We start from the raw sequence: 25,095 nt of genomic DNA, 5'->3' as shown, positions 1-25,095 counted from the left end.
AGCCATTTTCTGTCGCCTCCTGCAGGGGAGGCAGCTGTGGGCAGGAGTGGGGGATGGAGCACACCTGTGGGTGTGACCCTGGCCATGAGCCTGAGAGGGGACCAACCCTCTGTTCTTGGTCCTGGGGAGTCAGTCCCAAGTGTCCTGGGGTTCCATCCTGTACCATCTGCCTAGCCCCACCTCCTGCTTTTACTCCTGCAGTATCCCTCCGACCCGAGACCCCTTTACCCTACTCATGCCCTTCTGACCCCCCACCCCTTTACCCTCACTCAGTGCCCCTCCGACCCCCCCACCCCTTTACCCTACTCATGCCCTTCTGACCCCCCACCCCTTTACCCTCAGGCAGTGCCCCTCCCACCCTCACCCCTTTACCCTCAGGCAGTGCCCCTCCCACCCTCACCCCTTTACCCTCAGGCAGTGCCCCTCCCACCCCCACCCCTTTACCCTCACTCAGTGCCCTCCCACCCCCACCCCTTTACCCTCAGGCAGTGCCCCTCCAACCCCCCACCCCTTTACCCTCAGGCAGTGCCCCTCCGACCCCGCACCCCTTTACTCTGGGCAAAGGTACAACAAGGTTGGCTGGCTTCTCCTGGCACCTGGACAAGACGAGCTTGACTCAAACCCTCACTCCCATGTCCTGCCAGGCTTTCTAGGACGTTTCCAGGGGAAACGGGCTCACTGGCTGCTCCCCTGTCTCCTGGTGCCTGACGTCACGGCATTTCTGGGCTCTGGTCTATGTTGCTTTTGGGGCCCATTCTTTCATCCCAGCCCCACTGATCCCCAAGGTGGCACCTGGCCTCTCCCCTCGATTTCCACGTGCGGAAAACACCACCCCAGCTGTGCAAGGCGTCCTGGTGGAGCTCAGGTGGAGAAGGTTCTACTAACGGTCTGGGCGGCGGGAGGAGGAGGGTTTAGCCCCCAGTGCAGGTGACTCAGTAGGAAGAGGTGAGGGGCCTGGGTGTTCTCAGTAGGAAGAGGTGAGGTGAGCTGGGCAGTCGTCAGAGAAGGTGCTCATGCTGTGATCTTTGTGTTGGGTCAGCTGCACCTCTAGGGGCCCCTCTCTCCAGCTCCTGGCGGAGGTGGCCCTGGAGCTGGGCCCGGCAGGCAGGCGCGATGCTGTCAGATGAAGATGGAGGGCTGGCCTGTGCGTGTGGCCGGTGCCCGGGCCCAGCTGCAGCGCTGTCAGGAAGTGCCTCTGATGGGGCAGCTTCTCAGGCGCCCGGAGCCTGGAGGAGAGGGCAGTTGTCCCCCTTCTCCCGGCTGCTCGGTCTCTGCTCCCCCTCCCCGCCCCCAAGGAGGAGGAGGGGGAGGCGCTGTGGCGCTGATGGATATGCCGGGGCTGGGCGGCTGCAGCCCCGCACTGTCACCATGCTCTCCCTCAGTATGCCGGAACCTGACACCCTGACCACTGAGGCATAAAAAACAGAGAATTGGAAGGCTCGGCCTGTCAGGCTGGGAGTGGCCCCCAGAGAGGTCTGGGGAGGAGTGCACGTGGTGTGTGTGTGTGTGTGTGTGTGTGTGTGTGCGTGCATGTGCATGTGCATGTGTGTGTGTGTGTGCGTGCGTGCACGCGCTCACGCCTGTGGTTGCCTGTGGAAGTGGGAGGTGGAGAGGAAGCCGGCTGGGCTCGGGGTGGGAGCAGCTGGCCCCTCAGGCCTGCTTCATGGTTCTGGCCACACCTGGCCATGTCCCACGGGCCCTGCATTTGGGCCTCGGCCGCCAGGGCCAGAGCAGCGCTCCCGTTCTGACATCGGGCTGGTCCGTCTGAGGGCTCCTGCCCTTCGGCCCTTTGGCATCCTTAAGAAGCATCTGTGGGAGCTTGTTTGGGCAGAGGGTGGTCCCGGGGGCTGTGTTACTCCTGTCACCACTGCCAGGGAAGGGCCACGTGCTCTGTAACCAGTGGCATAAGAAGCCACTCAGCCGCCAGCTTCCCACACAGCGTGGGCCAGGCACTGGGGGACTCTGCGACGCGTCAGGCCCCAACCCTGCCCCCTGGGAGCCCCCAGCCGCAGGGAGCAGACAGGCAGCAGGTTGTAAGGGAAGGAAATCTGGACGCCCCTCCCCGTGACGCCTGGTGGGGAGGAGGCTCTCCTGGGGCCGGAGGCGAGAGCACGGGGAATGCAGACACAAGGTCCCTGCTCCGTGGGCCGCTGGGCGAGAGGGGACACCCTCAGGTCCCACCGTGCCTCCTCACGCTCCCCGTGGTGTCCGCCTGCCTGAGCGTGCCCAGGGCAGCAAACCGCTGTCCCCTACCCCGGGCCCCGGGGCCCACCTGCTGCCTCTTCCGTGCTCCCTAGACTTCGGCTTCTCTCTTCCTCGCAGCAAAGTGCCCTCTGCCTCCTCCTGGCGGGGGGGCTCGACTTCATGTCTCACCTTCCCCGTTGGCGGAGGCCGGGGTGCAGCCACCTCTGCGTGCTCAGCACGGAAGGCCAGGCTAGAGTGGAGGTTACCTTTGCCTTCTCCGTGCAGAGCCACGCAGGAAACACGTGGGAAGTGGGACTAAAGCCACACTGGCGTCCTGGGGTGGCTGAGAACCGGGCTTAGGACTTGGTGGGTGTGCTGAGGCCATTTTGTGAGAGAATCCAGGCATCGGTCTCCTCACCTGCAAAACGGGCCAGTCACTGCAGGGAACAGCGGCGCAGGGTAGCTTCACGGCACACATGTGAGAGGCTGGTATTCCCTTCCCCTAGCGGAAAAGGGGGAAATCCAGATAACGCCAACGACAGCTGTCCACTCAATGAGGGTGTGCGCTGGACTGGACGTTGTTGGCTACGAAAGTACCTGCAATTGATGTAAGAGGCAAATGCCATGGGCACGTTCCGAACTTGCTTTGACACTCGGTTCCTGTTTCTCTCCCTCCCACCACCTGCAGGGAGTGAGTTTTCCGGGAGCCCCTACAGCCACCCTCAGTATCCCTCCTACAACGACTCCTGGAGGTTCCCCAACCCGGGGCTGCTCGGTGAGTACTGGCCGAGGTCACGCCGCAAGCAGATGGCGGAATGCGGACCCACGCTCGGGTCACCCTGACGCATATTCGTAACCCGTGTGTGATGGGGTTGCTCTCCCTGACCCATTCAGTTTGAACAGGACTGCAGCCAGGGAGAGAGGCCTCCTCTCTCCACAGGAAGGAGCCTGGAGAATTCTAAACGCTCAGACCACGCATGTGGTGAGAACAGCCCTGGCCTGTTTTTTGAAAGCCAGGTGATTGTAGGTATCTGTCAGGCTTTCAGTCGCAAACAACAGAATCCACTTTGGCTGGTGTAAGCAGAAAACAAATCTACTAAGGGATTGGAGGGGGGGGGTGCGGGCTCCTGGAACCTCTGGGAGGACCCGTGGCACCGGCATGGTATGCACAGCCAGGAACAACGCCTAGCCACGCCACCACGGCTGCTCTAGCGTCAACACTCCTGCTGCTGCCAGTTGGCACCCCAAGCTGCCCGCTCTACACTCCTGCTGCTTCAGCCAGGGTGCTGGAGAGCTCTGTCCTGCCAACTGCCCGGAGCCCGGAGCCCGGAGCCTCTGCCACCCCCTCCCAGCTTGGGGTCTCTCAGCCCATTTCCCCAGGTTGCTCCTGCCCAATCGAGGTCATAGGCAAGACAGCCTATCCGACAGGCGACACACCTGTGCACTCGCAGCAAGGGAGGCTGGGAGGACGAGTTCTGGCTTCCAACCCAAAGAGGCGGGCCTCATGCTCCAGGCAAAACAGGAAAAGAAATGGTCCCTGTGCTGCCCAAGTCTATAACCTGGGGCATCACGGCCAGGTCACCAAGCAAGCAGGGCCTCGGGTGTGAAATGAGGGTAGTCACACCGGCAGCTTCATTCAGAAAGGAGCTAGAAACCCTGCTCTCTGGAGGCTCACTGTCCTGAAGATGAGTGAGCTGCCAGGCTCACTCTACCATAGTCTGGCAAAGAAGTGCCAGGCCCGTCACACCCACCAGCCTGGCTTTCCCACAGGTGTCTCCAGGCTCTGTCTGGAAGAGTCCCACGGAACAGGGGACGTAGCCTGACTTCTGCAGTCTGGGGAGGGTGCAGGGTGTGGGAACCTGCTCGGAGGCTCCTGCTAGGTCAGTAGAAGCTGTGGAAACAGGTGAGAACCTCCACGTACGCACTCCCGGGTGCTCACACCCTCACGCACTCTGCCACCCTCGGCTGGCGGGTTGAAGCCTCCTTCACAGAAACACCGGCAGAGTGAGGATGAGCAATGCCACCGAATGACGCTGCACGCTCCCTTCTCAGAACTTCCCTCCCCGCCGGGCCTCCTCCCCAGGAGCTGCCTGCCCAGCCAGGGCAACATGACCCAGCACCAGGGGCCCCCAAGCGGACTAGGACTAGGCGGGGGTAGGGGGAGCCAAAGGGAGGCTAAGGGGGAGCTAAGGGGGAGAAATGGCGGGGGCCGTCAGGGCAGGAGGTGGGAAGAAAGGCAGCAGTGGTCAATTAGGATTAGAATGGGAGTGCCTGTGGCCGCTTTAAAGGGATTAGAGAGTGAGTGGGAGCCGGGAATGACTGTGTCAAGAAGTAAATTGATGATAATGTGAATTAGAGAGGAAAAATGACATGAGAAAGGACAAGTTTATTTTAGATGACGGTCTAATGGGCACCAGGAAGACAGAGTGCTTTGTGAGGTGATGTTTTCATCTTTCACGGTAAATGCAAGCGATTTTGATTTTGCCGTGGAACCCTCGTGCGGAGGCCACTGGACAGCGCAGCCAAGAGATTAGGCTTTGAGAGGGGAGTGAGTCGGAGCCGAGGGCGAGAGGTGGTAGGTGGGTGGGGGACTCCGGGGGCTCAGCCAGGGTCCTCTGCACAGGCTTACTTCCATTTCTTGTCCCCCGAGGCCCGTTTGTGGGGGCAGCCCCTGCCGTTTTCCTGCTCCTGGGCCATGGCCCGGCCCGCAGGGACAGCACACATGTCCTAACAGTCCCCATCCCACCAAACACAGAAGGCGAGAGAGCAGGGCCAGCTGACAGGTGTCCCGTCAGGGCTCTGACCAGGGAGGTGACCGAAGAAGCAGCATTCTCCATCCCTGGGAACCCTCAAGCACAGGGTTGGTGGCCTTGCCTTCGGGAACAGCTCGGCCAGGCGCTGCCGCTCCGCCCCTCCGCCCCGTCACTGCTGCCTCCCCGGGGCCCAGCGAGGGAGAAGGGTGTGTCTGCTCATCGGGGCTGGGCTTGGAGGGGCGGTGGCACGTGCTGAAGTGCCACCAGCTGTGTGACTTGGGCAAGCTGCTTCCTCTCTCAGTCCCTCAGTTTCCTCCTCTGCTGCACGGGGACAGCACTAGTTCCTACCTGAGAGGCTTGTTGTGGAAAGTAAAAGAGTTCCTGAGTCCATATGTGTCACCTCCCCTGGGGAATGAAGACGCTTACTGTTCCCACCCCAGCAGACACGTGGTCCAGGATGGCTCCCAGGGCCCCAGCTGCCGCCCCCCTGGACAAACACACCCTCCAGCGCAGGGGGGAGCAGTCCTGAGCCAGGGGCAGACACCCGCATTCCAGGCTGGGCTCTGGCACCGAGAGGCTCTGTGGCTTTGGGCACATGACTTTGGTTTGTTGAGCCTCGGTTTCCCTACCCGTAGAAGGAGGAGATGGCCCAGCACCTCTAACCTCAGTGGTTCTAAGACTCCGCTGGGCTCCCAGAGCCCCTCGTGCTTTTTCCTCCCTGGGAAGGAGTTAGAACACAAAGCGGGGCTCCGAGAGGCCTCAGCCAAAGCAGGGAGTCAAACAAAGCTGCCCGGGGAGGTGGGAGGAGCCCAGAAAGGGGACAGGCCCTCACCCTGGCCCCGTCTTCGGGTCACAGGAGGCAGGCTGCTGCCTGCTCTGCTCCACGTACGCACACACCCAGTCTCCCCGTGTCCACGTCTCCTCGACCCCCAGCCTGACCCGCCTCCTCCAGGAAGCCGGGCCCTGCCAGAATAACAGCGTGTTCCCCAGAGCTCTTTGCTCCGAGCCCCTCCCTTCCTCTGAACATCTGCCTGAGGTGAGGGGCTGCAGGCACCACGCGGCCCTCCAACCTCCACGCCGTCTTCCCTCTCTTCCAGGCTCCCCCTACTATTACAGCGCGGCCGCCCGAGGAGCTGCCCCGCCTGCGGCCGCCACTGCCTACGACCGGCACTGACCCTCGGAGCCAGGCAGACGCCAGCACTGATGACACATATCACTGAGGGCGATCGCCTCCCAGCCCCTTCAGAGACAGCCGGAGGGGCCCAACGAGAGCATCCCCCAGCACCCTGCCCCCCCCCTCATTTGAAACTCTGCCCACCTTTTCCTGTCAGGGACTCTGGGGTTCTATGGTACGACTGCCGGACTTCTGGACACCTGTCCCTTTCTAAGAGTCGATCGATGAGCCCCTCCCAACGGTGACGGGGTCTCCACGCATCAACAGACCGTTCCGCAGGGAACTGCAGCCCCAGCCCAGCCTGCCAGTCCCCCGTCTGTCTGCCCGTCTTCAGGCCCCGGGCCTGGGGAGAAGAGCTTGCCTTGGGCATTTCAGCAGCAGCACCTGTGTAAATACCTTCTTGCTTTTCTTGTGGGCCCAAAGGTCCAACTGAGCAGACTGCCAGCCGTTATGCATTCAGCTCTCCCAGTGCATCACAGACCTGAGTGCAGAGCATCCCCTCTGCCCTGGGTGCCCCCCCCATCCCCCCCCACCCCCGCAGTGGGGAGCTGTCCATGGGACTGAGGATGCCCGACTCGGGCCCCGGCCTCCTGGTCATTGCTACTTCTTTAGCATCTTGACTAGGAGTCTCACTAAACTGGTTATACTCCAAGCCTCCCGTGCCGAGACTCTTCCCCAAGAGAAACACACTTTGGGGAGATACCCTGGCTTCCTGCCTCCATTACCCTGGGCCCGATGCAGTGCAAACAGCTCTTTTCCGTATATCAAATGACTCAAAGAACTGCCAACTGCTGTTCTAAAGTACAATGTCCCAGGTGCTGATTGCACTGTGGACTTGGAACATTACACCTGGATGGGACCCAGGAGATCATGGTCCAAGGCGGGGCCTGAGGTCCTCCTGACCCGCCAGCCCCTGGAACCGCTGACCTGAACGGGGGTGTGTTTTCTGAGGCATTCCCAGGCTCCGATCACTATGGACACCCACCATGGACACTGCCCTCGCCCTCCAGGACCCCCGTGAGTGGATTCTGTTCTGCCATGTAGACAGTGGTTAACAAAGAGGACTTTGCCTGCACTGAAGACCACACGCACCTGCAGCGTCTCCAGCACTTCCTGAGCAGCTCTCTGGTCCTGGTGGAGCCTAGCATGCCGCTGGGAATGGAGGTGCCAGGTGGGGCAGATGCCCAACTTCCAATAGTGGGTATCTACCTGTTGATATGAGGGGCCGTCATGGTCAGGGCCATGGCCAAGGGCTACAGGAGCTTGGAGAGGGCCTTGTAGAACTCACTTGGGGCTGGAGTAGTCCGTAAAAGCCAGTTGGGAGGGTTTGGGGGACAGAGGAAGGCCTCCTGAGAGGGACAGGACAGGCAGGGAGGAACTGGCGGGTGAACTGGGAATGGTTTTGAGGTGGGGTTGCCGGGAACCACCATATCTTTGCCTACGGCCTCAATTCCTTGCATAGTCTCTCTTGCCAACTCAGAACAGCCCGGTGGAAGCTCTGTCCAACTCTGGGCTGAATTATAGCAAGGACAGTGGACTTTGCCATTTCATGTGACAGTATCCCCGATGTCTGCATGTCACCAGGTTGGCAGAGAGCTGGGGAGGTTATGGGCCCTGGGAGGTCTTGTCCTGGCCGTACCTCTGCCTTGCTCTGGGACCTCAGACAAGACCCTTCACCGCTCTGAGCCTCGGTTGCCTTGGTACTGCAGGGTCATCTGACAGCTCTCTCCTTCCTTCTTCTCTCACAGGGAGTGGGGACAGGCCCTCCACTGCTGAGAAAGCATGCAGAGGGGGGCACCTGAGCCCCACTAATATTCAGACCACGTGGGGAGTAAGAACACCCAGAGGGGTGGAAATCAGTCTTGAGGAAGACCTAGTCCAGCTCCCCTCCAGGGAAACTGAGGCCCCGCTGGGGGAAGCCCTGAACATGCAGGGAGAGAGAGCAGAACTCCTTTGGCCACGACCAGGCATTTTTGCCCCCAATACCACTGCAAGGTGGTGGGACAGACAAGAAACTGAGGCTCAGCAAAGTGCAGTCCCCAGACAGTGACTGGCAGGGGGAGGCTGGGACTTGGCACCGGACCCCTGGCACATGGTGATCCCCCCATCCCTGGGGAGGGAAGTTGATGGTGAGGTGAGGGCAGCAGATGGTTCTCAGCCCACTGCCCCACATGGAGTGTCCCAGCGCTGTTAGAGCTGCTGAGGAAGCCTCGTCTCCCAGGGCGGAGGTGGAGCCCATGAGCTCCCTGCAGGCACACCCACTCCCCTGGAATCTGCTGGTTGGAACAGTCCCAGCCTCCACCTGCCAGGCAAGGTAGAAGAAAGTGTGTTAGGAAGTGATGGGGCCAGGAGTCCGCTGCACAGACCTCTTGCACCCTTAGATCCTGGTCTCTCCTGTGGTCTCAGGCTGTTGGTAGGAGGTCAGCCTTCCCAGAACTGGCTGCCTAAGGCACAACCATCCTTCCTCCCCAAAGCCCACCTGGCCCCACGAGCACCCCTCTGCCCACCCTGTTCTCCCTCAGCCCTACGGTGCGCTCCCTCCACGCCTTTCCTCTCTCCTGAGGCTCTGCCGGTCCTCAGATGCATTTGTACTTAGGAGACAGCCACTGGATTATGGGGCTGCCAGGCAGAAGCACAAGAGCACCCGATGCACACATGTTCTTACCCTCAGAGCTGCTCTCCCCCGCTGCGTTCCCACCGCTCTGCGGAGCTGCCCGGGAGCTGGGAGAGGCGGGTTCCAAAGGACACGTCACTGATGCCAGAGAATTCTGAACGGAAAACACAAGGCAGGAGCTTTCACCAGAGCTTGGTGGCAAGAGGCCTACGTGCTCCTCTGTGGGCCTTCAGCTCCACGGTCTAGCTCTGGCTTTTTGAAAAGGACATGGTGGATTTTATGAACATTTTTTTTTTTTTTTACCGTTGTCTAACTCCACCCTAGAAAAATTTGATGACATATCAAACCCAACATCCCTTTCCCAAGGCGCCTTAGTTAGGGTTGGCCCGTTCATAACCGATGTTTGCATGGTGCTTTGCAATCTTTGACCATCCACCGGGGCAATCACAGTGCTCATTTTACAGATGGGAAGTTTAAGATTTGGGGCTCACAGGGCAAGAGAGAGGTGAAGTGAATTCTTAGATATCCCTGGGCCTCGTTCTCTCTCAGTAGAATGGTGCTCCTGTCGAGGAGAGTGTGGCTTAGAGACACTCTTCAACCCCAATGAGGAAAGAAAGAACAGGAAGCCAGAGTCTGGCTTGACCAAGAAGCCTGGGTGTTGGTGGTGTTGATGGTCCACCAACTAGATTCTCATTAACACCAAAACCAACCCAAAAGTCTGCCTAGATTCACACCAACCCTCTGACTCATCCAGACTCCTTTCTTGCTGTACCCTGAGGCTCCCGGGGGATGGAGTAGAGCTTGTCCGAGGCCACACCACGAGGCCTGACAGGGCCTGGACATGGGCCCAGCTCTGACTCCCAGGGTCTAGGGCCCCAGTTTCATGAGATGTCCCCTCACTCTTTTCTTTATTCTTTCTGCCGTGGGTCAGCCTGCAGGCCTGGCTGTGATAATATTCAGGAGTCACCGAGCAGAGTCATTGGGGCATCAGGGTGCCCACAGGCCTGGGAAACACAGATCACAATCTCAAAGGCCCTGAACTCATTGCTTCCCAGACCAGGCAGGCGGAGTAACCTTGCAACTCCGGAAGGGCACGAGGCAGCATGGATGGTGGGACGTGAGACCAAAAAAAAAAATTTTTTTTTATATATGCCTATGAGCCCCTGGCCACCAGCTTGTGACCCCCGCCCAATCTTGGTCCAGTGCTCCCTTTCTTCTCCACCTCCTTGCCCTTCATTGTAAATTTGGGGGAGATGGGAGCCCAGATTGATGAGCTTCAGGTTGCCTAGCCCCTGGACCCTGCCCCCCTTCCTCCCCGTCCCGGGCTCTTGCAGACGGTTTGGCTTTGAAAGTCGTGAGCTTGAACGTCGGAGGTGGAGCGGTGAGGGCACTGCTGGCGTTGAGAGCAGATCAGTGCTGCTGGGCCTTTCACGTGTGCAGGGCAAAGCCCCAGATGTGACCACAGGGCACTGAGGGGTGAAATCCCTTTATGAGCAGTCACATCCCAGAGTAACTGCCCTGCCTTTGGCAGCCCCTGGCAGCAGCCACCCCTTCTGGATGACATTTCAGCGAGAATTTAGCTCCTAGCCATGGGGAGCAAATCTTAAACACAAACGGAGCACTCCTGACAAATACAGTGGAACCTCAGTTCTCGAACTTAATTCATTGCAGAAGGCTGTTGGAGAAGCGATTTGTTAAAAAAAAAAACGAATCATTTTTCCCCATTAGAGATAATGTAAATTGAATTAATCCATTCCAGACCCCCAAATGACTCTCTGTTTTAACCTGTTTGTTTACATTTTAAGTGGTGTTTCAGAGGTGTTTGAAAGGTGTGCTAAGCGTTGATTTCGCCACGCCATACTCGGTAGCCAGATCAGACATGCAAACACCTTTATCATACTTTTCAGTTGTTTCTTTTTAAAGCTCTATCGTTGTCTTCACAACTTTCCTTTTCACTTTGCTGCTATCACTGCCTTCTTAGAACCCTGGTGACTTGCTGTACATATTTAATAACAATAGCAGCAACAAAAGCAAAAAAAAAAAAAAACCCCACAAAAATATTCACAGCACAATTTCCTGAGATGTTAACAACAAGAGGTTTAGTGGTAAACTGACTCATACTCGTGCATTCTCTCCTTTGTTTGTTTGTTGCCCGAGAGACGTGTGGCTGCTCATACAGGTATCAGCATGAAAGGGTTGTGGGGGTGAGAACTAAAGTTTTGTTCAACAACCGAGACATTTTTTCCGTGAACAACTTGGTCGAGAAATGAATTGCTTAAGATGGGAGACATTTGAGAACAGAGGTCTGGCTGTACCTGGGAACAAGATATGTCTGAGACACAGCTGCCTCGAGGGTAGAATCCAGGCCCCTGAACAGGCCAGGCCCAGGCTGGAGGGGGGTAGGTCCCACCACACTCTGAGCTGGACCAGCTCCTGGGCGCCTGCTGAGAGGCCGGCTCTGCAGTCTTGGGCTTGTCACCATCAGGAGCCTGCCTCTGATGGTTTCCGGGCATGCACACCAGTGCTCCTGGAGAAGTTTTCCCCTTAGTTCTTTTGGCCTCGGAGAGGTCCAAGGCCAATGCTTCTCTTGAAAGGTAACAAAATACGTGATTGGGAAGCTGGACAGTCAGGCCGTGACTCCTGGCGGCAGTCTGTCCACCTCCCGGCAGCCCCTTCAGCCCCTTGTCCCCTTATGTCCCCGTACCTCAGGATTCCCTCTTGCATATTCATGGTGGAGCCACAGTGTTGATCTGCACTTCCCCGCTGTCAGCTCAGGCCTCCAGAGCGGTGCCCAGGTGCCAGGGGGCGCGGCAGGGGATTGGAAGCAAGGCCCTTGCCCTCCTGCTCTCCTGACGAGGGGGCTGAGCTTCTCCGACTTGGCTGCTTGCTGGGAGCAGGCAGGCACCAGTCTTCCTTTCATCGCTAGAATTTCTCAGTATTGGGGTTCAGTTTCTAGACACCCCTCCCCCCCAGAATCTAAGGGGGCCTCAGAGTTCTGGAGTTCAGTCCAGGCATTCCCAAAGGTCCTGTGTAGCCCATCTCAAGATGGGAGTAAATACCACCACCATTCAGTGAGTCTAGGTATTCTTCTTCCCACATCTTAGAACCCTGAGAGGCTCAAGGAGAAAATTGGGCTATTTATCTATTTCCCGAGGGAATCTCGATGAATTCTGAAATGGAGTGGGTCTCAGGTAGTGTGCTTAGCCCTTCCGATTGGGGCAGCTCTGAGCAAGGCCCAGGGAGGGGAGCATGGGGAACAGCAGGGGAGTTTTGTGCCCCTTCCTGACTCTCAGGTCTGGCTGGAGGAGGCCAAGCCACAGCCTCACACCCCAATCCTAGGCCCACTCCATTCGCAACTGTGGACCCTGGGCCCCCCTCTTGTACCCCAAATCACGACGCTTGTTCCCACGTCCCTCATTTTCTCCAAAGGCACCTTTAAGAACGGGTGATTTGGGTGATGGATTTTTGATTTACACATGGTGCATTTCCCTTGGAGTGAAACAGAAAGGAAACCGTTTGATGGCTCCCTTATTTTCAAGCATGAACACATTTTAATGAAATTATTTTATTGTATTCGAGGAAATGGAGAGTTGAACATTCCAACCAATCAATAGCCAACTAATTGCTATAAAACTAAAAAGAAAATAAATAAACCCTGAATCTATTTGAAACTCCCTGCAAAGCTCTGAGCCTCCAAATCTGGCCTTCCCCTCCATACGTGCACAGGAGCGTGTGTACACGGGAGCACGCACACACCCCCACGTCGCAGCTGTACTTGAAACTCAGAGAGAGCACTGAGTCTCCTCATGCCAGTTCTTGCCTGCTGTCCTCGCCATTGGTTAGAGAAGGTGAGCAGACCTGGCAGCAGCCCGTCCTGGGGCTCGGGAAGAGGCAGGCCCAACCCCTGACCCCAAGCTGCCAGCACAGTGTGGGGTAGTGGATGCTGAGGGCCCCACTTCTTGGCCCCAGCTGCTGGGCCTCCTCCATGTTCGGGCTGAGGGTGGAGATCTGATTTGGGTTTTGCCCTGACTCTTACTGGAAGATGCTACCCTGGTTTTTCACTCTCTAGTGGCCTTTGGACATCGAGTCTTTGTAGAAATGCTGACTACATTGCAAATGGAACTCTTTGCCCGGAAGACACATGGATTTTGCTTTTCCTTCTTTGACAGTTGACTCTGTCTTAGGGACTGACCCTCCAGCATCAAAGAAATACGTATCCACCAAAGTTTGTGATGCCTGCATAGATGCTTACTTGTAAAAAAAAAAAAAATTACAAATAAAAACCAACAAAAAAACACCCACAATTGAATTGCCTTTGAAAGTGGGAGACGTTCTGTCTCCAACAGGTTGAAAAAAAAAACAAAAGCTTCTTAAAAAATGTGTATGTTTTGTATTCTTTTTTTTTTTTTCTAGTAGAAAATAACTGACTGGGAACATGGTTGTGTTTTTTTCTTAGTGACGTGTGTTGCTTTTGTGTGTAATAATATTTGAATGTAATTACAGCAGTGCCAATTTGCCAAAGATGTTGGACATATTTTTCTTTTGCTGGGAGGAGGGCAGGGGCTGGGGGGTGGGATTTGGGGGGGAAAAAACAGGGGTGGGATTTTGTTTTAATTTTTTAACTTTTTTTTTTTTTTCTGGTCAAACCTGGAATTTGTGGTTTTATTTTAAGTTAAATGGTTGACTGCAAGACTTTTATTTTAGATTAGTTGGAGAAATTCGCAATAAGATTGGCGTAGGTTTTAATATCTGTGTGTCTTCTCATGAGTGACTGTTACTTGTGAAGAATTGATTTTATGTAACCTTTATGTGAGATAATTATTTGTAAATATTTGCCATAATTTTATTGGTTCCTAAAATAAAAGTAATTTTTTAAGTTCAGAATAAGAATTTGATCTCATTTGTTTTTACCACCTCATAGATGGTCTTCGGTAACTTTGACAAAGCCTCATGGAGTTGTGGGGACTTGTATTGGTTCTCCCGATGAAACTGGGGTCAAAGCATATCTGAACAACTAGAATGGAGGACTGTGGCCTGAGCAGGGGCAGAGCCAGAGTCTGGGCCAAGTGGAGCGATGGTTGCGCTCCCATCCTGGATTTGACTCCTGGCTGTGATGCCGGCTGGGGAAACTCAGTTGAGTTCTGTAAACCTTAACTTTGTTAGCTCTAAAATGGTCAATGGCATCCGCCTCATTCATTTAGTCAACAAATAGTGATTGAGCATCTACTCTGTCCCCAGCACTGAAGACACAGACGTGAACAGGGCTAACAAGGACCCTGCTGACAGGAAGCTTACAATCTAGGGGCTTCTTGTGAGGTTTATGTTAACACATCAAACCTGTGCTCAGTAATAGTGTGTGCACGCACACATGCTCTTAACCTCCATCTAGGCCGGATCTTAAATCTGGGTGCTCCCACATGCCTCTAACACGCAAACAGAGCTCAGGAGCCCGGAGACCTTGTCTTTGGGCTTCAAAGCTGCAGGCCATATCTGACCAGAGCTTGGAGCCCAACAATCCTTCCATGGAAAGTACACTGTCCCTGTGCCTTCAGAGCTGAGCATTTTGGCTGCTGGGGAGCCCAGAGGTGGCTTTCCAGCAGGGCCAGGACTGCCGCAGACCCGAGCCCTGCCCCTGCTGGGTGGTGTCAGTCTGCAAGGGCAGGCAGGGACCGCTGTGCCCCTTGGCACAGTGTGTGCGTCGCAGTAATTGCCAGAGATGGAGTAGGCGAGTGACCGCGTGGGGGCCATGGGCTGCGACTCATTCATATTTAATAAAGTTGGCTGCACGGCCTCCATTCATTTCAGCAATGGATGGCGACGAAGGTGATTCCTGAGGGAGAGGGAGAGAGAGAGAGAGAGAGAGAGAGAGATGCTGCCACACAGAGCCCTGGCCCAGCTCCTTTCTTTCCAGTGCTGATGACTTAGAAGCACACATTTCAAAGAGAAGCAGCAGCATTTGGAACTGGTGAGACAGAACAGGTACCTCTACCCCTGATGTTGCAGCTCTTGTCCCTTGGTCTCCTGGGACAGAGGCCTCATGCCTGCCTTCCTCCGATATGGGCACCAGTAACCAGGGCGTGTGCAGCCCGCACACGACAGCAGAATAGATGCCATGGGCAAGCTCTCCAGTAGAGGGTGGAAATGCCAACCCCGAAGATGTTCAGGCAGCCTCCAGCAGCACCTCTGCCCTCAGTGACCACCACGAAGTGCGACAGAACGGGACACCTGAGGTCTGCCATGGGAGGCTTTCGCTTCAGGCCCATTCATTCCTCACACTCCTGCTGCAGCCAGGCCCCCATGCAAGGTGATGGGTACAGAGCTGTACCGGGGCTGTGGAAACGGAGAAGGATAAAGATTCCTAAGAGCCTTGGCTGGGAGTCTCAGCTCCAGCTCTTGCTGGGCAGTGTGCTGATGTAACAGTCAGCTTACGGGAGCCTTGGTTCCTTCCTCTGTGCCATGGGTGTAAACCGCATAGCATTTACTTAGGGGGTGTTACGAGGAACAACGTCATGCATTGTGTGAAAGTTTTTGCAAACGACAAATGTGAGTTTTGCCAAGATATTTTCCCTGCTGTAAGGAAGTAAAAATTTTACATCTAAAAGTTGACTCTAGTCAGACCCTCCTCTGAGTTAAGCTCAGGGCTAGGTGCTGGAAGAAGATTGCTATAGATCAAATGTTTGTGCTCCCCCAGAATTCATATATTGAAACGCAAGCCCCAATGTGCTATTTGCCAGTGGAGCGTTGGGAGGTGCTTAGGTCATGAAGGTGGAGCCCTCATGAGTGGGATTAGTGCCCTCATGAAAGGACTCCAGAGAGCGCCCTCGCACCTTCCACCAATAGGAACGAGGAAACAGGGTCTCTCCAGACACTGAATTTGCAGGTGCCTTGATCTTGGACTTTTCAGCCTCCAGAACTGTGAGGATACAGGTCTGTTGTTTAAGCCAGTTTATGGTATTTTTGTTGTAGCAGCCCAAACAGACCAAGACAGGGCTGGGATGCAGAAATGAACCAGCAAGGAGTCTACATCTGGGGCAGATGAAGTACATATTTTAATTCCAGGCAACACATGACCAGTGCCACCTATTGGTGGGGCAGACAGAGAGGTGTGGGCTCACAGAGGGGATTCCATTCAGTTGGGGGAGGAATGATTCAGGAAGGCTTCCTGAAGAAGTGGCTTTTGAGCTGAGCAGTGAAGGATGGCCAGGATGCTATCAGCAAATTCTAGAGAAAGGAGGAAGGAAAGGCATCCCAGGCAGAGGGGACAGTGTACACAAAGCTCCAGGGATGGGAAAAGGTTTGTGTCGGGAGATGATCAGACACTGTGGCCTTTTCCTTCAGCCTGCCTTCTGAGGCTCTGTGGGTGCCACTGGAGCAAAGGTCAGGGCTAACCTGGGCTCTGGGTCAAAGGTGAGGGTTGGCCTGGGCTCAAGTCATTTCCTAGCAAATGGGGTTTCTCAGGGAGGAGGGGGCGGTGGCAAGTGCAAGCAGAGGCTGAAGACCCTCCTTGGAGACTGCGGAGGGGGTGGGAGTATATGGATTCCCAGCCCCACAGACCAAGCAGTTTCTGGACCTCCTGGCTAGCTGCGTGGGGATGGGGTAAGGAGAGTATTCTGCCTGCCCCAGCACATGCCCGACAGCACCTCGGGGAGAGACTTGTGTTCTGCACACCCAGATGTGGAGGTGGCCCTCACAGGGAGCCAATCAAGAGGAGGCCCCTCTGCAGGACACATAGCGACTGTGAGTTTGCACCACTGGAGGCATTAGCACCCCAGGTGATATTTGTCTGATCTGCCTGTTCTGATCTTTCTTCAGTGAACGTGCATTATACACAATTTTAAAATCATTTTTAAAACATTAACATTGTTTTCTTGAGTTGTCTCAACTACAGACTGTGAGGGGAGCCTGCGCAAGCCCCACTTCAGACCTGCTCTGGGGGCATATACCCGAGAGCCCACCTCCATTTGCCATAACAACCCACCACGGAATGGGCGGCTTACACAGCAGAAACCCGTTTCCTCGCAATTCTGAAAACTAGATGTCCAAGATCAAGGTGTTGGCCAAACTGAATTCTTCTGAGGCCTCTCTGCTTGGCTTGTCCATGGCCACCTTCTCCCCAGGTCTTCACATGGACTTCCCTCTGTCCTTGTCTCGTCTCCTCTTCTTCTAAGGACACCAGCCATATTGGATTAGGGCCCATCCTCACGATCGCATTTTAACTTAATTACTTTTCCCACGACTGAAAACAGCACGACTCAACTTCACGAAGACCTTTTTTGAAAATAGCCCGTTCTGGCGAGGGTGTGAGGAAGTGGGCACTCTTCTATGTTGCTGGCTGACCACATGAGGCCACGGCTGCCCAGGTGTCCCCAGGCCAGGGAGCTGGCGCTGCTGCCCGCAGGCCTGCCCGCTCCCGGGCCTGTGTTTTTTTTCCACGAGGCTGGCTGCCTGCAGTCACAGAGTGACATGCACAGCCCAGGTCAAGCGGGAAACATGGTGTCTCCAGCCTAACCGTGTCACCTGGCAGAGCACGCAAGCAGCAGAGGTTCCCACATTATCCACAAACATGTGTAAATATCTCGACGGCTGGTAATGTGACCAAGAAAATCACTTCCCGTTGTTCCCCTTTCAGTGATATTTTCTGCTTGGCTGAGTTTGCTTAGCGCACTAGAAAGGCCAACTCATCAGTTCTTGTTGTTAATCAAGAGCAGTAATTGTCCGAGTTCAGAGCCTCCTGACTTAGACTCTGCTGAATAGGATAACAAGTTCCAAAAATGCTAAGTAGTAGTTTCTATAAGTGGGCCTCTTTAATGGGGAAGGCCCCTGAAGAGGGATTGAACAGAGAACCTTCCTGTAAAGTGGAATTAAAACATTGTGCATACTTTATAGAGCATGGCAGATAAACTCCTAACAGTCCTAGAAGTTCTTAAAGCATGCACAATGTGGGTGAGGACTCATTTCCTCATTTACCGTGTGAACCTGTGTATCGGTTAAGGCGAGGCCAGCTGATGTCACAAACATTATCTGTAACTTCAGTGTGCTAACACAGTAGAAGTCTGTTTTTCGCTCATACGACGGTTAAATGTGGGCATTCCTGTAATTGGGATTTATTACCAAGTTCTAGATATACCCGAAATGCCGATGACGGTCCTCCTCCCTACAGGAACAGGAGGAGGGGGGCGTTCTACGGCGCGCGGCTGGAGGAGCTTTGGGCAAATGGGATCATGTTTATACCTCAAAGAGTTGTGAGTCCTTAGCACATAGATTTCAAATGCATTATCTCATTAAATCTTTGCACTAACCCAGTGAGATAAGTACATGATTAGCGTCCTCTCGCCTACGGATGAGGAGACTAAGCCTGGAGAGCTCTGATATCTTGCCCCAGCGCACACAGCCGATGAACTTCGAGGACTTGCCGTGGGGCCCGGATGTGAAGCCAGGCGGTGTGATCCCAGAGCGGAGTCCCCAGGTGTCGCTGTACTCTGGCTGTGTGCTCAGTTCCCGGCCCCGCGTCCGGTAGAGACGTTCTGGTGGAGATGCCCAGGGGATTTCCTTACTCCTCACAAGAAAAGCACTTGCTGGGTGATCCCTTCAGACAGAGTTCCCAGGGCCCTTGCCCTCTCGTGCCTCACCTTGGCACTCTTCGATGCAGTTGAAAGGTGAAACCAGGAACAACTAAGATCCCAATAAAAATCGTCAATCAACTGGGCACTGCTGTCGGGATCTGCATTTGAAAATTAAGCCAGTTATTTCCTCCTTTTTTCAGCCAGTCCGTGGTCCTTGACCTGTGCTCCGTGCCGGGACCTGGGCTGGGCACTGGGGCTGGAGATACCAGGTTGCATTGAGCCTGGTCCCTGCCCTCAGGGGAGGGAGGACATCTGCTGACGGGGAGGCAAGCCCGTCAGGACAATAGCTATACAGCAGATCCTTGAAAAGCATGGGTACTTTATAACCGAATGAGATGCCTTAGGAACTTAACTGTTGCTTATGGTAAAATGAGAGGCCCGGTGCACGAAATGCGTGCAAGGGCCTCCGAGGGCCGAGGCAGCAGCCCTGGCCGCCGCCCTGGCTCTCGCAGCAGCAGCCCCAGTCTAATTAGCATATTACGCTTTTATTATTATAGAGGGGTTTGCTAATGTGTCATTTTGCTTAAAGTCACAGAACCTATCAATGACGTTAAGTGAGGACTTACTATGGGAGTGAGCGAGTCAGCAAGCAGCGTCGAGGAGGTGCTGTGGGGCAGGTGGGAAGAGCAGACCCAGGGGTGTGACAACAGTAACCAGCACTTTTTCAGAGCCGTTAGGATGGGCCAGCTCGCCAGGTGCAGTCGCCACAGCCCTGTGAGGAGGGTCTCTGGTTTCCCCAGATGAAGAGAGCTTCAGAGAGGTCTGTCGTTTTTCTCTGTTTCCAGCGGAGAGATTAAGCTGTCTGGGGAGGAGGCGGGTCTCCCATCCCTGAACAGCCAGGGTGGGGCTAGACGTCCAGCTGGCAACATTGAAAAGGCTCATATGACAGTGACTGGGCTGGGGGACTCTAAGGTGCAAAATGGATTCTCATTCATTTAAAAATGTTGCCATTTAAAAAACGGTAACACATACACGTGGTTGAAAAATTAAAACCGAACAGAAAAGTAGGCAGTGAGTCTCTTTCCCACCCCAACCCCAAGCTCCCAGTTCTCTTTTCGAGGACCTGTCTCCTCTTATTCTTCCGAGGATCATTTATGTATATGTTATAGAAGCATCCATGTATACAGAGAGGTTAGCCGTATGTATGTGTATACACACACACATCTCTTTATTTAAAATATTTTAAGTCAGAGAATCTAGGTTCTTGGCAAAGCTAGAAAGAATAGGAATTTTTTTCCAAGCCCTTGTCAAATATTTATTTCACCGCCTGCAATAAAATAGATCAACTATGAATGACAAAAACAAAACAACCACCAAAAACAGAACAACAATGGCTTAAACAAGAGAGAACATTACCCTTTCTCCCATATGGAGTTTGAAGGTCGGTGGTCGGGGTTGAAATGGCAACTTAGCCGCAGGAGGCCCGCGGGGACCAGATGTTTTCAGTCGTCCTTGGCCCTCCAGAGGCTGCGTCCCTCGGCCTCAGGTCTAAGATGGAAGCAGCAGGATTTCAAGCAGCAGTCGGAGGAGACAAAGGAGAGACAACAGCTGTCTCGGGAGTAAGGTTCCAGGAAGCTGGCACTTGGCATTCTGCTTGCATCCCATTGGCCAGAACTGAAGCCCACGGCCACACGGAGCTGCGAGGGAGACGGGGGAAGGTGACGTCTAGGTGAAGTGGCCCTCTCTGTCCAGCTACAAAGTCCATTACTATGGGAAGAGGAGAGAGCGGATCCTGGAACACGAGCCACACTTCCTGCCACGCTGCCACGTCTCCGTGGCCTGTAGCTCACCGCCTGGTTCAGAGTAGAGACTCGTTCCATTCTTTAGTCAACCAGTTGTTCCTGAATAAATGCTTGTTGAATCCAGTTGAAAGGAGGTGGGAGATGGGGCCCAGCTTTGTGTGGAGATGGCAGAGGACCCAGAGTTTCTGCTTCAGAAACGCAAGAGGCGCCAGCTGAGACCCACCACTTCCCAGAGAGAACATCATCTCCCCGCCCGATTCCTCTCGCTCCCTCGTCAGAAGAGCTTCACCTGGGGCCCAGTCTCTCCATCTGCACGCTGGCGGGTGGGGGGAGACAGAAGTTCGAACCGCATGCTCTCCAGTCCTTCCATCTCAAAAGCTCAGTGAGTCTGTGGTTCTAAATGAACCAAAGGCAAGAGGCCAAACAGTGGCCATGAGGACTCGGGTCAAAGATGAGAGGTCAAAGATACGGAGAGCTCCTTGGGTCTGGCCTTCCCTGTGGTGGTCTTCATCTCTCAGAGAAACCCCCTGAAACACCCAGGCGCTCGATCCTGCTTGACTGATGCGCTGGATCTCAATCAACATTGGCATCCACCCAAAGGCCGGGAAGAAAGAGAATGCAGAACTCTGACCACCATGAGGCACCTGTCATTGGAAATGACCCCGAAGTCCAAGAAGTGCCAGGCTTCCCCTGGTGGTAGACTGCCTGTCAACAGAGGGGGTGTGTGTAGGGCAGGAGGGGGGACTATTAAAAACAGTGGCTTGGGGAGTCCACATGGGACAAACCATAGGGAGGCATGAGAAGGGCTTCAGCAAAAAGAATCCTCCCAGACTGATCTAGGAGGCTTTTTTAAAAAAAGGAAGAATGATATTCGGATGAGAATAGGAATTTTCTCCTATTCAACTGGATTCAACAAGCATTTATTCAAGAACAACTGTTGTCACACCCCTGGGTCTGCTCTCCCCACCTGCCCCACAGCACCTCCTCTATAATAAACAAAAAAATGTTATTATTTAGTCTTCAAACAGCTGTGGGCACCTTCCACAGCAAACCCACCCAAAAATGCTGAGCTTTTCAAGAATTCTTGAGACATTTCCTTATGATTAACAAACTGGCTTAGTGGCAGGGGGTGGGGGGCAGATATCAGGACAAATAGACACTTCAATGAATGGAATATATAACACTATCTGCTCCTCTCGGGACTGGGATGAGCTGGTTTTGGTTGTATGCTTCACCAAGGAATGTTTTAAATGAGGAATACGCCTCTGGAATGCTTGGCCAATCCCAGTCCTGGTGTGCGGACAGTCACACCAGCTCCAGCTGCAGAGGACGGGAAGTCCGGAAGCATCCTTCAGGCCGAGGCCAGCCAGCAGTCGCTTCTCCTTCGGCCGGGGACGCTCGGGTTGCTATCCAACTCCCCCAGCAATTCTAAACCCGGCGAGCGTTTTAATTTTCTATCTTGATGAAAAATGTGTGGTTTACACACTGTCGCAGAACAAATAGAAATGGGATTTATGTTGTACAACTTACAAGGGTTGTTTGAGATTTTTCCATACGTCTTCGACAGTCCTATCACATTCCTGACAGTTACATTATTTTTTTTTTCTTTCTGGGAAGTTAAGGAGAGACAGAGAATAGTTTTTCCCCCTTCTCCACTGAGCCTAGCTTGGGAGTATCTGTGTGCAAGTTGTGGTCCTAAGCATGTGCGTCTGTTGTGGAGAGAATTTTTGCATGAATGTGCCCAGAATGTGTGTGTGTGTGTGTGTGTGTGTGTGTGTGCACGCGCGCGTGCTGGGCTCTAGCGTGTGTAAGTGTATATGTTAAATGTGGTCATATGTGTTATGGTGTGTGTGTATCTGCAATAGCTACAATTCACCAACGAGCTGTTACTCCACTTCAGATGTCACTAATGAGCGACGTCCTCCTGGCGATCTCCCGCACTGGTCCATACCGGCCCTGCCCACAGTTAGGAAGAGCTGCATTGCTGTCCATGTCCCCAGTTCCATGTGTTTCCAATTAGTTGCACATGTGTGTCTGTCAGTGTGGAACTTTAATTAAATATGTGAAGAAAATGCTCCCAATTATTAATCAAGGTGCATTCCTTCACTCTGAGCTGCGCTGTTAAACATGACATCAATCCCAATCCTTTTACTAATTTCTTTTTCATTATTGAAGCAGATTTACAACTTGGAAGTCAGGGCATTAGTGTGGGTTTTTTTTTTCCTCCTCCCCCCACTAGGAAATTCATCTGTATCCCAGAATCAGCTTGTAGCTCAATGTAAATTCGGTGTAGAATTTAGTCAGTTATTAAGTGGATTTAAGTGGCTGAACCCTGGTGTAATCTGACCAGCAATGCATGAAGGAAAGAGTTGGAGGTGTAAAAAATGTCAAATAGCTTTCTCAGATGCATTAAACTATTAATAAAGATAAAACGATCTTTATGTTTGGGGTTTAGAACATCTCTTTTATGATATCGAGAAGCCACTTTGATTCACGACTCGTTGGCTCCGAGGTCTGGTGTCATTATTCAGAAGGTGTCAGGAAGAAGGCGCAGACAAGCTCCTCGCAGGGGGAGAGGCGGGGAAAGGAGCGGAGTTTGGGAGGCCGGGGCCCAGCTGGGCTGGGCAGGGAGAGTGACAGGGAGAAGATGATGGATAAGGTAACTGACAACCACACACACACCCTGTGGAGCCCTCTGCAGGGGACATCCCCTTGGTCCTGGGATATGCTTTCTGGGGTGGTCCCGGCCCCCCGCAGAGGGGCCAGCCTGAGGCAAAGTGGGTGGGGGTGGGGAGGTGGGGTATTCTCCACGTGTCCCCGACGACCACCAGACCGTCCTTTCTCTCTGCCCGGCTCTGTATCCCAGGGGGCTGACCTCTGTGGACCTCATCGCCCTGACCTCCTGGCCCTCTGGAGACACCAGCCAGAGACAGGAGGGCGAGGTCAGTGGTTCATAACCCACTCCCTCCGTGCCTCGCCCCAGTCCTGTCAGGGCTGCCTTCCAGAGGGTACACCATCGTGTAGTCCCTCTTCCATGGCTCCTGCTCCTTCTCCAGGTTGGCAGCCAGAGGTAAAGTGGAGGGGGCTGAGGTGGGGCCCTGCCCTGGCCCTGCCCTGCCCGCCCCAGGGTCCTGGCTTTATTCGGAGGGCCACGAGGGCCTTTGGAGTGGGGCATAGACACGGCCAAGGTTACATTTTGAAAAGAGGCCTCCGTCTACCAGGTGGAGGGTAGAAATGACTGGAAGCTGGGTGACTCCATCAGAGGAACCAAGATGAGGGGGGTCTTGGCAGGGGAATGGAGAAAAGCGGGCTCACATGACCTAATCGGAAACCCCCACTGTCCAGATGGGGACAGGAGGCCAGGGAAGGCCAGACCTTACTCAGGTCACACGGGAGACAGCGCCTGGGGGCCAGGCTTCAGGGATCTGAGCTGGAGCAGCAGCCAAGGTCCGGAAGCCGCCTCAGCCTGGGAGGGACACTCCTTTGAGAGGGACACTCCTTGGGGAGGGGCTTTGGGGCAGGTCTGAGGCCTGGTCACCCACACCGCCTCCTTCAGGGCTGGGTGGTCTCTGCAACAGAGGGACCCACCCTGGCAGGACCTGGACCCTCACCGGAGGGCACCCTGGGCACCCAGGCGGTGGCGCTTCCCACCGAAATCATCGGCATATTAAGCTAATGAGAGCCTTTCCTGGGAAGGGCTGGGGCTGGGAAGGCGCCCTAACGAGCAGCGGCGTGTCACTGCCTCCGCCGCGTCTCGCGCTGTCCCATTTGTCTGGCTGTAATCTACATTTCAAATGATTACATGGGAAGCTGAAGTGGTAGTGACAAGGATAAACGAAGCTTGTTAAACTAATAGCTGCACTAATGCCCAAATATGTGAACTTCCCGACGCAGGCCGCATCCCAGCCTGGCGGAGCTGTCAGCGCCGCTCCCCCGGGCTCCGCCGCCAGCCGCGGCCACATGATGAATGGCCCTGTCGACCAAACCCATCCGGGGCCCAATTAAACAGGCAGAAATGAACTGGAGCCGTCAGGCGCCGGGAGGGGGAGGCGGGGGAGGCTGAGCCAGACAAGGGGGGGTAGTTAAACCTCACACAGACGGTAGAAACAGAGAGAGTGGAGGGGGGAGGGGGAGAGAGAGAGAGAGAGAGAGAGAGAGAGAGAGAGAGAGAGAGAGAGAAGCCAGGGAGATGAGGAGGCCAGAGGCAGGGAAGAGAGAGGCGGCCACAAAGAGAAGAGATGCCAGGGTGGGAGGGGAAGGCGAGAGGCAGAGATGGAGGGAGAGAGCCCCCAGGAGCTGAGGCAGAAGCAGACGGCTCCTGAGGACAGAGGTGGGAGGCAGTGGGGAGACCCCCTGGGTGGGGAGCGGCGGGGGAGGGCAGCAGAGGAGAGACAGGGTGAGCAGAGAAAATATGCCCCAAAGTCAAGGCCGCTCGGGGGCGAGGCAGCGGGGAAGTCGCTCTGTCAGAAAATGGTCATTTAATGGTTTGCCGAGCCCGCGACAGATATGTCATCGGAGGCGGCTGGGAGTCCCAGGGCGGCTCATTTATTAATTACCAGCTTCCAGCGGCTCCCGGCTCCCTCCGGCCGGCCTCGAGCCCACGGGCAGCGCGGCCCGGCTGGAGGCCCCGCAGGCCCTCGCCCCATTTTCCAGAGGAGGCCGCCAAGGCCAGGGAGGGGTGGGCGGGCCAGGGCTCTGCTCCCTGCCCCCAACCTCCCCACACCCCACCGGGCAGGACCTCTAGGACTCTCGGACCAAGGGGAGGGGGGGTACCCAGGATCCGGGCCAGCCCCTGTCCTCAGCCCGCACCAGCCCCCATCGCTTGCAGGATGACTCTGCGTCATTTTTTCCTTTTATTCAAACTCCTTTTTTACAGACCTCTGGTCCACTCTTTTCGTCTCTCAGCAGATCCAAAGCCTTTTAACATGGCCTTGACCCCGCGTGTCCTTAAATTCAGGCCCAAGGAGCCAGTCTCCACATTTAAGCAGAGGCGAGCGCCAGTATC

The 25,095-nt window shown here is 54.8% G+C and overlaps 1 protein-coding gene across 1 annotated transcript in view; it reads left to right on the top strand.

Annotated features, from left to right (window-relative positions):
* The window catches only part of PAX5 (paired box 5), a 152,523-nt gene extending 139,508 nt beyond the window's left edge, over window positions 1-13,015 (top strand). Inside the window, exons 9-11 of the mRNA XM_054727134.1 lie at window positions 2,873-2,959; window positions 6,035-7,308; window positions 12,795-13,015. Of these exons, the coding sequence (XP_054583109.1) occupies window positions 2,873-2,959; window positions 6,035-6,111 (164 nt within the window). The 3' untranslated portion in view covers window positions 6,112-7,308; window positions 12,795-13,015. The remainder of the gene's footprint in view (window positions 1-2,872; window positions 2,960-6,034; window positions 7,309-12,794) is intronic.
* Window positions 13,016-25,095: the final 12,080 nt, after the last annotated feature.

Source organism: Eptesicus fuscus, chromosome 15, assembly GCF_027574615.1.
Source record: "Eptesicus fuscus isolate TK198812 chromosome 15, DD_ASM_mEF_20220401, whole genome shotgun sequence".
In the NCBI taxonomy this organism is placed as follows: domain Eukaryota; kingdom Metazoa; phylum Chordata; class Mammalia; order Chiroptera; family Vespertilionidae; genus Eptesicus; species Eptesicus fuscus.
The sequence above is the reverse complement of the archived record's forward strand: the minus strand, read 5'-3'. Positions and strand labels throughout refer to the sequence as shown.